Source organism: Onychostoma macrolepis, chromosome 22 (genome assembly GCF_012432095.1).
Source record: "Onychostoma macrolepis isolate SWU-2019 chromosome 22, ASM1243209v1, whole genome shotgun sequence".
Taxonomy (NCBI): Eukaryota; Metazoa; Chordata; class Actinopteri; order Cypriniformes; family Cyprinidae; genus Onychostoma; species Onychostoma macrolepis.
Genome location: NC_081176.1, coordinates 32600901 through 32614084, shown reverse-complemented (window position 1 = coordinate 32614084; position 13184 = coordinate 32600901). Strand labels below are relative to the sequence as shown.

The 13184-nt window shown below is 35.7% G+C and overlaps 2 protein-coding genes and 1 pseudogene across 9 annotated transcripts in view; 1 reads left to right on the top strand and 2 right to left on the bottom strand.

Moving 5' to 3' along the window:
• The window catches only part of LOC131529976 (NACHT, LRR and PYD domains-containing protein 3-like), a 540773-nt pseudogene that overhangs the window by 321060 nt on the left and 206529 nt on the right, over positions 1-13184 (bottom strand).
• LOC131529978 (NACHT, LRR and PYD domains-containing protein 12-like) overlaps positions 1-13184 on the top strand; it is a 256130-nt gene that overhangs the window by 223839 nt on the left and 19107 nt on the right. The window lies entirely within an intron of this gene.
• On the bottom strand, positions 5364-10034 carry LOC131529985 (uncharacterized). The gene is made up of 2 exons (XM_058760053.1): positions 7015-10034; positions 5364-6890 (listed from the first exon to the last, which is right to left on the bottom strand). The coding sequence occupies exons 1-2, from the start codon at positions 7960-7962 to the stop codon at positions 6846-6848; spliced, it is 993 nt and encodes a 330-aa protein (XP_058616036.1). The 5' UTR covers positions 7963-10034; the 3' UTR covers positions 5364-6845.

Below are 13184 nucleotides of genomic sequence, written 5' to 3'. Positions count from 1 at the left end.
TAGTGCTATTTCAGATTTTCAATACACTCCATTCTGTGTGATTTATAAGCGTTTTGAAAAGTGGGGACATGGGGTAATGTCCTGAAAAGTCACCTTCTCCTTGTAATATCTGTCATACCCTTGTCATTATACACATTCATGACCTCATTTGTCACAAAACGTGCACAGACACACACACACACTCTCTCTCTCTCTCTCTCACACACACACACACACACACTCTCTCTCTCTCACTCACTCACTCACTCACACACACACACACACACACACGTCTGGTTTGCTATCCTTGTGGGGACTCTCCATAGGCGTAATGGTTTATATACTGTACTTACTGTATGTGCTATTGTCCTACACCAACCTACACCTAAACATACCCCTTACAGGACACTTAGTGCTATTTCAGATTTTCAATACACTCCATTCTGTGTGATTTATAAGCGTTTTGAAAAGTGGGGACATGGGGTAATGTCCTGAAAAGTCACCTTCTCCTTGTAATATCTGTCATACCCTTGTCATTATACACATTCATGACCTCATTTGTCACAAAAACGTGCACAGACACACACACACACACTCTTTCACTCTCTCTCTCTCTCTCTCTCTCTCTCTCTCACACACACACATTCACACTCTCTCTCTCTCTCACACACACACACACACACACACACACATATGGGGTGTGATAACTGAACTTACTTTGCTAACTAAGCACATTCGTGTCGGTCGTCGCTTATCTTTCTGTGAGCAGAAGTCGTGACTGATGGCGTGAGATAAGAAGCACAACACTTTCGTTGCCCTCTTCTCGTGTGTGAAGCTGTGTGAGAAGATACGTGACGTCTGCAGTAACTTTTGCTGTGATTTTGTGAAATGTCTTAAATGCTATAAATTACTGGGGTTTTTTTTGTTTTGTTTTGTTTTGAGCAAAAAGAAAGAAAAAAACCTGTATGTTATAACATTTCAGCACCTCCAAATCCATGAATATTTCATAATCTTATTTAAATAGTTATTGTAGGAGCCATGCTTACTGTCTTATTCCATTTTACTATATGTTCATTTAAATATTAGTTTGCTGCTTTGTTGTTAATGTTGTTTATTTCTCTGAGTGTGTGTCCTCTGTGGGTGTGAAGGGAGAATGTACCCCTGACAGGAGAGGGGTGCTGGTCACAGTTGCCAAGTCCGTGTATTATACGCGACTTTGGGCTTCTTTTTTTGTAAAGTCGCGGTTTTTTGGGCTTATTTAAAAAAATATGGTTGCTTGTTAGGGAAATCGGACAAGCAACTTTGTTTCTTTATTTATGTTCGCTGTATTCTCCAGTGCATTGATTGACATTGTCTGCTCGCAGTTAATATTAATATTAATATTGTTTCATGAATTCTGTTAGTATTCGAGAAAAACTGTAAGACAGCTTATTAGAAAACAAAACATTTGGAAAATTTTGGGGACAAGATTCACAGATTTCAATGTACACTGATTATATTAAACTATACGGTCAGTACATCAGAGTTAAATTAAAGTGTTCTATGCATTTATTTCTGTTCAAAAGTATGGAAATTGATTTTTATAAATAAGCTTCAAATAGTCCTATTCTGTATTCTGTGGCTCTCTCTAGTGGACAACATTAATATCACAGCTTTTAGCCTCAGGTTATGTTATCACACAGGCTTTGATAATAAAATAAACTGCATAAATAACTACCTATGAGTGTTTTTTCACTGTTTATAATTCACTTACCAAGAAATATCACCTAAAAATCAAAAGCAAATCATGAAGCCCTATTCAGCGACTAACATGCAGCTTTTCTCCAAATATATTCACAGTAACCATATAAATAAAATATTAGAATATAATAAATGTTAATCAGAGCACATGTGAACTTACTGGTAATAATTAATGCATCACGGCACAGTAGACCTAACTTCTGAAAAGTAGATAATTGTATGATTAGCAGATGTCTATTATTTCAGAGTTCAGGATTTTTATTTCACGTCATACAGCTGTTCATTACTGGAGCAGTTTTTTGTTGACTACTCTACATGTTCATATCGATAGCCTAATTTATTGATAATTAATAAATGTTTAAACATAGACCAGTAACAAAACATTTTCAAATAGGCTTAACACAGTTTGACACATTTTCATCAAATGTTATCATCTATTATCTATGTTCATGTGTTGATATCTACTGAAGTCTTATGATCGCAGTCGTAGGAGACAGATGTGTAATTCAGCTGCTGTTATCATGATCATTACCACCTTAAAGCCTTGCTTGGAGCAAAACAGGAGAAAGACAAATGATTATCAGTGTATTTATTCACACGTACGTTATTCACACGTTCCTTATCCAGATGTTAATCCACACGTACTTTCAGACGCAAAGTTAAAAAAAAATCCGGTAACACTTTCTATGAAGCCCGTATTTATAATACATTATAAGGATATTCTTAAGGCATTATAATGAATGCATAATGCATTATAAAAAACCTTATAATGTGTTATAAAATGTCATGAATAATCATAACAACAATTATAATACACTATAGTACTTACGTATTTGTGGTTATAACTTTTAAGAGTATGATTATTTATAACACACAATGAACACCATATTAAATCTACTTCATTTATAATGGGCTTTATCATAGCTTGACATTGTTTATTTAAGATCTGCACAGTACCTTACTACATCTGCAATGTTTATATATATAACACTAATTGTATTAGTAGACTTAGGTCGGGGAGGTAGTAGGGTTGCACGGTACACCGGTACTACGGTAGTATCGCGATACTAAAGCTTAAAAATACCCGCGGTGCCATTGCATTTTTTAAACGGTAGTATCGTCCATACGGTACCGTAAGATATGTTGTATGCACGGCAAGAACACTGTTGATTGCCAAATGTCTTTCTGCTGTGCTCTGTGTATACGCATTATATGGTATTGAGTGTTTCCCGATGCTTCAGTTCAGTTTGCAATGAGAAGTCGCACTTGCACGTCGTTGTTTATGCTGCAGTTTATCAGAAGAAAGGGTCTGTACAGACCGTATGTGGTCTCCACCGTGACACGAGTCCCCATGAGTCTGTGTGTAATTGCTTGTGGTGTTCCTCATTTTTAAATGAATACATGCTAAGTGAATAAATGTACATATTTTGTTATTTAATTTGATGTAATTCCCTCTTTTTTTCAATGAACGGCCTTCACAGAATCTCACAGCAACTGTGGTAATAACAGGAGACCCATTTGGTGAGCAGCAGATTCTCCTGATGGTGAGAAGCTACTTGCTGACGAACCTGCCGACATGAGTTTACCTTACTATGAGTGCCTATTCAACATTATACAGAAAAGCAATTAAAAGTACACTAAAGTGCACTATTTTAACGCAGTGTCTGTGGGAGGGACGGTAAATTTGACATCCTTCTCTCTTCTGACTGCTGTTATCAGTCTCTGACAATTTTTTTCCTTTGATTGAAAGTCGTGAAAATTCTTTCTTAACAAGTTCTTAGAAATTCGAGCCACTATCAATCTCAACAATGTATATTACAAATGATTAAGTATATAAATCGTCGGTTTGTTGTTTTACACACTTGCACACAGGCATTGTTTCATACACGACATAGAGGTGAGATGCATAAGAAATCTTTAGACACGTAACACAAACCATAATCCATAACAACAAAAGACAATACTTTATTGAACCTTTTCTGATAAGAAGTGTGTGCTGCAAACGCGAGCATTTTTGGTGATCCTTTCTGTCCAGTCCGCTCGTTTTATCGCGTTTAACCACAGCTGTCGTCGGTTTTTTGGCAGCATGTATGCGATAAAATTTTAAATTGTAGCCTGTACTACATCGATTCTGGCACCCAACATCACAACAAGATGATATTTTGAGCTTCTTATGGAGCCGAATCTGCGCTGGTTTGAATTGGCCCCCTCCAGTTTTCCCTTTTTTTTGCTTCCAGCTAGCGCTGTGACGTAATCGTGATGTCGGCACAAAAAGGGTCTATAGTTCAGTTTAATTGTTTATTCAACACCTGTTCCAAACCAATTTGGCAACAAAAATCAGTATCATGTACAGGGCCAGATTTACCTTATATTGTGACATTGTCGGCGGAAACCTCCTATTGGTAGTTGGTATTGTGGCTTTATTGTATACAGATACATTTACATAAACGGTAACACTTCACAATAAGGTTCATTAGTTAACATTAATTAACTAGTGTACATGAACTAAGAATGAACAATACTTCTGCAGCATTTATTAATGTTAATTTCAACATTTACTAATGCATACGGTTTTTCTCAGTTGCTTTGGTGCATTTCTTAGATCAGAAATGAAATTCTCAAAACTACTTGTTTAACCTCCACATCTAGTCACTTGTGTACATGATATATGCAGTTTCTCATTCTTTTCAACAAGTTGCAATTGCAGTTGCTACATTCATTCAATCGATTATGTACATTTGTCTGCGGTTTCCTACATTATCAGTTGCTAATGTCATGTTGCTTAAATGTATTATATAGTTCTCTGTGCAGTAGTCTTATCCTCAAAACATCTAGTCATTAGTTCATCTTATAAGTCATTAAATGCAAAATGGTTGATCTAGTTGTCGTAAACTGTCAAGCATATTTTATGCACATTTCTATTAGTCTTTTTGTAAATTTGCCATGGATTGTGCAGGTGAATCTTGACTTTCACTAATGAAGAGAATGTAGATCAACCAATGATAAATCAGTTCTCTGAAATTCCTCATACAGTGCTGCATACAAAAACAAAGCTCTGTCTGTGTTTGCCTTTCTAATTTTTTATTTTTTTGTATTTTATTATTTATTATTAATTTATATTAATTTTGTATTTTGTATATATGTTCATTGACATAAATACTTACTTGAGAGATGAACTAAAGATTTTGAATAAGTTACAGGCTTTTGCAGGTAACCCATTGTGTGGTGCTGTTTGTACAAACTGTTTTGAGAAATGCACATGCTTTGCAAATATTAAGGATGATTCGAGAAATGCACCAAAGTGACTGAGAAAAACTGTAAAATCAAAAGTTGTGTTTGTTAACATTAGTTAATGCACTGTGAACTAACATGACGACTGTATTTTCATTAACTAATATTAACAAAGATTAATAAATACTGTAATAAATGTATAGTTCTTATGCTCATGTTAGGCTACAGTAGCTAACATTAATGTAAAACTCATTGTATAGTTTTACCATACAGATGTATAGGCCTGACTACATTTATTTGCATCGTTACGTGTGTCATGTTATTAACATTTCACCAAAATCAAGTTCAAGCTTTTGACCAGCGAATGTTTTTTCCCGTCCTTAACGCCACATCAAAGGCAGGACGGTATCGCATTTACATTTTCATGAACTTGCCGCTATGTGGGCGCTCAGTTTTTTCTGTTATTTGGCCGAAGTATCATATTATAAAAGATTCAGCGCTTCGCACGAGCTATTTGGCTGTGACTTGACAACAAATGCTAGACTAAGACACTCTTCTCCGCTCCTTAAATACAAAAAAAACAAACAAACAAAAAAAACATTAGCCTTTATAAATGTAGTGTTTCTTGAGTAAAGAAAACGCTGTACTTCTTCAATCAACAGTTCTTTGTTTATCTTCAGACAGCAAACAAGCTGAGATGCTCTAAACTGCGCGCCGCACTTCATTGACGAGAGAGGCGGGAGGAATAATGAGGTTTGACTGACAGTTTGAGGAGCCAATGGCGTTACGAGCTTTAGTGTCTGTGGCTTCACTTTTACTGATCCAGGATCAGTGACCCGTAGCAGTTATATTTCCGATTTGAGCTTGAGTTTCAGAATGCTTTGGATAATGTAACGTTAGCTTTTACTTGATCAAAAAAAAAAGAGAGCTTCGCTACTGAAAAGCTATTTAATTCAGAAAGCAGCGACGCTACCACCACGCTACTGAGAAATGTAGTTAAACTAGTAGCGACGCTACACTGCAAGACAGTACATACAAACAAACAACTCATTTCAAGTCATTTTGTTTTTGCACCTTGTTTTTTTATTTTTTATTTTTTTTCTATTGCACACTGCTTTTGGTTTACTCATGATTTCTGTAAAGCTGCATTGAAACAATATTTAATTAAAAATGTCAATAGCAAGAACAATAAACTAGTGGGAGGGGTGGGGGGTGCAAATATTAAAGAACTGAAATTAGGAAATGGTGCCTCGAAGGTGGTTCCTGACCATTCTTAATAAAAGGGTTCCTCCAGGAAGCATTAAAGATCCTCAGAGAACCACCTCTTTTAAAACGGTGCCTAGAGGCTCTACAGAGGGTCCCGCCGGCGCGGCAAAGTGAAGAACCCCAAAAGGTGCCTCCAGGAACCTTTAGTTTTTACAGTGTAGTCTCTTTAATCAAATTGGTGGCTTGAAATTTCTGGTAACATGTGATTATAATATTTCTAAAATCCCCCTCAAATTATCCAAATTTCATCAGCAAGCCCTTCTCGCTTGAAAAATCTGTTACTGTCACAATTTCTCTCCTCACACCTCTTGGAAATATAACTGCTTCAAATAAATCTTTATTTTTAACAAATTGTTTCAACAGAGACATTAATCATCTTATAAAAATGTTTGACAATTCTGGGAATCTTTTAACTTACGAACAATTCATGTCGACTTACAGTTTTCTCGTACAGTTTAGGGAATTTAATTCAGTTATTAAAGCTATTCCTGTAACACATTTTGACTTGACGTTCAATAAATGTCACGATATCTTTGAACTGTGCCTATGATTACGCCTTTCCATTAGCTCGCATGCAACAGTTCTCCACTTTTCCCTTAATTTATAAGGCAACTTTATGATGATGGTTTTCAAATTGCTTGGCATCTCCAGCTCCTCCATATAATCAATTTCTTCCATTACATTACTGCATCCACGCAAAAAGAGAGCATAACTCTGCAATGAATTTACATCCTCTGACTTTACTGAAGGCCATCCAAGAACCTTCTCTACATATGCAGCAGCTATTCTGAACTCATTGCCGAAATGTTCTTTTAACAATGCTTTGGCTTGCAAATACCCTCTTTGTGCATCCATATGATGACAACTGTGCACAAGTTCCCTGGGCTGACCTCGTGTGTATTGTTCCAGAAAGTATAAGCAATCTCGATTATGTTTGGTTTGGTCTTCTATTCCATGCTCAAACGCTCTGATGAAAGCTCTGTATTGCAGAGGATTACCATCAAACACAGGAATATCTCTTTGAGGCAGTGTGCTGGATTGTTGTTGTTCTACAAGGAGAGCAGTAATCTCATTTTGTTTCTGCATGACACTGCAAATGTTTGAAGTTGATGTTCCATCAATGTTCTGCATTACATTTGATGTTTGAACTGGTGACGCAGAATTATGGTCAATTTGTGGTGCGCTGTGAGTTTGCCGAATCACATTCCTTAAACCTCCTTGCTGGGAAGTTTTCTTTGGCATATATTCCTCCGCACGAGGGTTGAGAGTAACTTCTTTGCCACTCATCACAGTTCCTTTATCATAATATACATTCATATCATCTGTGCAAGTTTGGAGAGACTGATGGTTAGAATTATTTAAAACAGCAATTTTGGCAGCAGCTGCTATTTCTGCATCAATATCCAGTTGTTCTCGTCTGTGTCTCAGCTTTTCCTGTTGCAGCTCCAAAGAATGTTTCTCTTTTAAAGCAGTTGCACGTGCAATTAATGCAGTCTTGTCTGCCGCTGCCATGACTCGTGCTGAAGAAGCAGAAGATCTCCCGCTACGCACACTGATCCAACTTCTCTTGCTAGCTGGTTTACTTGATTCACGTGAGATGTCTGAAACGCTATCTTCTGGATTAATGTCATTTTGATGTACATTTTCATCAACAGCAGAACATGAAACTTGACTTTCAGTACTAAACCATTTCTCAGCATCATCTATAAGATAATGATGATAATGTGATAATCCACAAAGAAGCATTTTTTGACAAATATAGTGACATAAATAGCCATTTTGTCACTTGAGGTGTTGTAGGGTGGTTTCTGACGCGTGAGATCCAAACAAGAAAAGTCATCCTCCAAATACTGCTTTACCAGATTTATTCATCACACAGCTCGTACAGGTCACTTCAACTCACAGCTCCTCTGCACAGTGCACGTAAAATCCCATCCGATGCCTTTCCATATTCACCTCCAGACACGGTCAAAACATGTTGTGCTTCCCTCTAATTACACACCTGACTTTCTTCTTCTTCTTCTTCTTGAAATTTATTGGCGGTTGACAAACAACAAAATGGTGTATTTCCGCCACCAACTGGTATGGAGTGTGGATCAAAATGACTACCTTTCCCCTTTTATTTTATTTATTTATTATTTATTTTATTTTATTTTATTTATTTATTTTTTGTGTTACATTCTCTCCCACAAATTTGTTATTTTAAGGTACTGAAAAATAAAACCATAGCATTCATTTCTTGAGTTATTTTGTAATATATCTCTCAGTTTAAATTGCACTTTTATTTTTTCTATATTTTGCATTAAAATCTGTCTTTCAGTTTCGTATTTCTGACAGTACAAAATAACATGTTCCACTGATTCTTCTTGCCCACAAAATCCACACCTTCCTGTATCATGTTTACCCATTTTATAAAGTGTACCATTTAATCTTGTGTCCAAATCTCATCCTTGATATTACTATTTCCTCTCTCCTGGTTTTCCCTGCACTTCTCATCTCTCCCATTTTCCTTTGAATTCTGTAAAACCACCGACCTTTTTTCTCTTTATCCCATTGTTTTTGCCACCTTTCCTTCAGTCTTTTCTTAATAATACTCTTGATTTCACTCTTACTTAGGTTAACAATTAAGTCAATGTCGTTGTTTTTAACTGCCTCTTTTGCTTCTTTATCTGCAGTTTCATTTCCTTGGATACCAATATGTGCAGGCACCCATAAAAATACCACTGTAATACCCATCATCTGAATTCTGTATAACGTTTGCATTATTTCCATTAAAATGTCTGGTTTACTTTCCGAATGACTGTATAATAAACTAGCCAATGATGCACATGAATCTGAACAAATAACTGATTTCAAAGGTCTAATCTCTTCTATCCACTGTGTTGCTAATAACAGTGCAATCATTTCTCCTGAATAAACAGATAACTCGTCACTAGTCCTTTTCTTTCCCGATAAGTGAAATTCAGGAACAGTAAACGCTACTCCTGTCTTATTGTCTAAACTCTTTGATGCATCTGTAGATCTGAACATAGCTGCAGTACTCATTAATATATTTCTGCACATTATATACATTACACTCCTTACCCTTATTTTTCTGTTCTAACAATGTAAAATCTACTGTAGCATCTGAAAATAACCAAGGTTTTATTACTGGTAGCGGTACAGTTGGACTAACCTTAAACTGATTAACTTTAAGTTCTGTTGCTTTCTGTATCACTGTCCATCCAAAACTTTTAATTTTCCTCCTCTCTTTTTCCCAACAGTATCTAGCGTTGGATGCTCTTGACTATGGCCTTGTAAATTAACCCAATAATTCACTGACAATTGTTCCCTTCTCATTTCTAATGACATTTCCCCCATTTCAACCTGTAATGCTGTAATTGGTGTAGTTTTTATAGCTCCTGTACATAATCTCAACACCGGATGCTGTATATTATCTAACTTCCTAAGAGATGTTTCTGCTGCTGATCCATACACCATGCAACCATAAACTCACACCTGCCTTTCTTACTCTTTGCCTACCTATATACTCATTAAGGCCCACACTCCACCCAGTGGTCAAAAAACAGAATTACAACAGACATTATGACTCTTACAATGTCTCCTAGAGGGGGATTTTTTCTGAACTCTAAAATTGAGAATATTGACTGAGAAGAGCTTGTTTAATTCCTTTTAAATATTGTATTAATAATAAAATAAAAGGAATACACTTCAAAATTCTACATACTATTTACCTTCTAAATCTTTAATATCAAGATTCTCTGATATTGATCATATATGCTGTTTTTGTAATAATGAGAAAGAGATACTGACTCACTTATTTTTGACTGTAATGTCGTAAACAAGTTTTGGATTGATTTGGCAGATTTTATATTTAATTTAATGAATATTATTAATTATTGCTTTACTTTAAAGGATGTTATCTTGTATTATGAAAATAAAAGCAATAAGGATCTAGAACTTATTGTTAACATTTGTATTTTATTAGCAATATTTCACATACATAAACACAGATTTCTTAATTCATCTCCTATGTTAAATTTGTTTTGTTCTGACTTTGACTTTTATATTTCTTCAGTAAGACTGTTAAAAAACAAAAAGTCTGTGAAATGTTTAAAATACTATGATACACTCTTCAATCCCCCTGGTACTCTGTAATATCCTTATTCGTTAAAATTGAATGTGAGCTATGCTTTTTATTTATTTTATTTTATTTTTTTCTTTTGTCTTATTTGTTTATATTTTGTATTGTTATTATTTGAATGTCACCCTTTTCTGCAATAAAAAAAAAAAAAGAAGGAAAAGGACTCGTGAATATTTTAAAAGCAACTTGATTGTTTTATCCTTAAATCCTTATATAACTGATATTCAAAAGGCGGACCGCATCCGCACCCGGCATCCATCCGGACCGCGAGTCGTAACAGCAGCAACATTTAAGAGAGCAGCGCCTCAAAACAGCGGAGCGGATCACATAACAAGCGCTCGGGGTCTTTATGGCAAATATCAAGAGGGAAGAAGTGCTATAGATGTCACGGCAAAAATCACAGCGCTCAGGTGTCATTTCAAAGATGCAAAATGCCATAACTGCAGGAAAACTGGGCATATCAAGAGAGCTTGCAGAGGAAAGATGGAAGAAAACCTTATGCTGAGAAAAAAACTAAGTATGTGGAGGCAGAGGATGTTGAATTGCCCATGTTTTCGCTGTGAAGTGATAAAACAGCAGAAAGTCATTCACAGATACGTTTAATGTAAATGGCAAGGAAATTATGATGGAAAATGATACCGGCGCAGCTGTGAGTATTATATCTGAGCAACAATCCCAAGCTGCGTTCAACAGAGTCACTGGAGATCACTAGAGTCACGCTGAAAACATACACAGGAGAGATTATGCCTGTGTTGGGACAGTTAAATACTCTTCAGACTGATTAAATTGTACAAGACTTGGTGCCACGGAGTACATGTAGATCATGGATTGGAGAAAGACTTGTTAATCTGTCATTTTTGTAATTGTTGATCTGTATGTTTAATTTTTATTTTAATTCAATGTAGGCTACTTTAGGGGTGTGCCCGAAGCCGAATACCTTGTTCAGAAAGGCACGGATAATGGCTTTTAAAATGAATAACGGATAATGAATAATTCTGCCTGAATATTCGTCTGAGGCTGCAGCACAGTCTGGTGTTTGCTAGATAACAGGTGAGCAGGGGATCAGCACGATATTTTACACAAACCTCTAAAGTTACGCAATAATGAGTGTGTGAAGTGAATGAATTTAAACTTTATGAATGAAAAGAGCGCAAATCAAACACCGCTTGCTGTTGACTCTCCGGCATCTCTCAGAAATCAGAGCTTGGCAAGAGTAATATCAACTAAAATAATACATCATACACGTTCTGTTATTTGTGTATATTTAAAAGGCAGTGATTTAAACCTTATAGGCTACGATATGATACACGAATGAATGGACTAAGCACAGCGCGATCACCAATCAAACAGCCGCGTTGCACGTCTCTCAAAAACCAAACCAGCTCTCTGTCAAGAGTAGGCTAATAATCAGCTTAGATACAGATACATTTTCTACTAGGCCTACATGTTTGCTTCTTTATCTTTTGATGGTTTGCGTGGCACACGCACATTATTTAGTAAAAACATTATTTAAAAAAAGACTGCTTAAAGAGTTACGCGTAATGATAAAGTGTGCCTTGAATTAATTCAGTCATGTTATATTCATATTCTATGTTATATATGTCATATTATACACTATAATTCATAGTTATATTCAGTCAGGCTATAGCTACTGTGCTCTTTTTTTCCATACTTTTCCAGACCTGCAAGTTACTTGAGTGAAATACTTGTTTAAACTGTGCAGGAACCGGTGAGCCGAAGGAAATCATGTTGTTTTACACAAACCTCTAAAACTACAACGCAGTAACAAGTGTGTGAAGTATTGCTCTCAGTGTTGCTCTTGCCTTTTTCCATGCATTTCCTGGAAATTACCTAAATCAATTTCCATATTTCTACACTGCATAGGTAACACTTTACAATAAGGTGTCATTTGTTAACATTAGTTAATGTATTAACTAACATGAACAATGCATTTATTACACTATTTATTAATCTTTGTTAATGTTAGTTAATGAAAATACAGTTGTTCATTGTTTATTCATGTTAGTTCACAGTGCATTAACTAATGTTAACAAATGCAACTTGTGATTTTAATAATGCATTAGTAAATGCTGAAATTAACATTAACTAAGATTAATAAATGCTGTAGAAGTATTGTTCATTCTTAGTTCATGTTTACTAATGTTGTTAACTAATGAACCTTACTGTAAAGTGTTACCACTGCATAGGAACCCTTACTGTTTTAATTGGAAGATACCTAAATATTTATTTATCGGATCACGAAAGGTCCCCAAAATGGGACTCGAACTCGCGTTCCCTGAAGCATAACCACACTGCATCTCGAAGCACTGCCTATACAAGGGTATCGGCTCCGACTGTAAGAATATATTTAAATAAACATTATAATCATTAAAAAATATATTTTAGTCAAACATGGCATATTTGTTCAGTGATAACTACGAAAAAAAAGAAAGGCTGTAAAACCTTAGACATTTTTTTAATGCTTTATTAATTCAGTGCGTAAAACCATAGACATAATGGTCTTATCAAGTATAACTGTACGACGTTCCGGTTCAAGCTCCGCCTACTTCCGGTTTTATCCGAATACAGATACAGACACGAATAATTTTGTGATTGTTACAGATACAAATACTAGCTTCGCTGCACACCACTTATGTACTTCCCTGCATGTCGCTCCTAACCTGTGTGACCTTCTTTCTTCTGTGAAACACAGTAGTTTGGGTATCATTGCTTTCCATTGTGTGGACAAAAAACATTTCTCAAAATATCTTCTCTTATGTTCCACAGAAGAAAGTCACACTGTTTTGAAATGACTTGAAGATAA

What these genes read in the sequence shown, in the direction of transcription:
- LOC131529985 (XM_058760053.1), bottom strand. Translation starts at nt 7,962, where the DNA reads ATGCTTCTTTGTGGATTATCACATTATCATCATTATCTTATAGATGAT. An exon ending in TGTTAAAAGAACATTTCGGC is followed by an intron (nt 6,891 to 7,014) that starts AATGAGTTCAGA and finishes GTAATGTAATGG; the next exon opens with AAGAAATTGATTATATGGAG.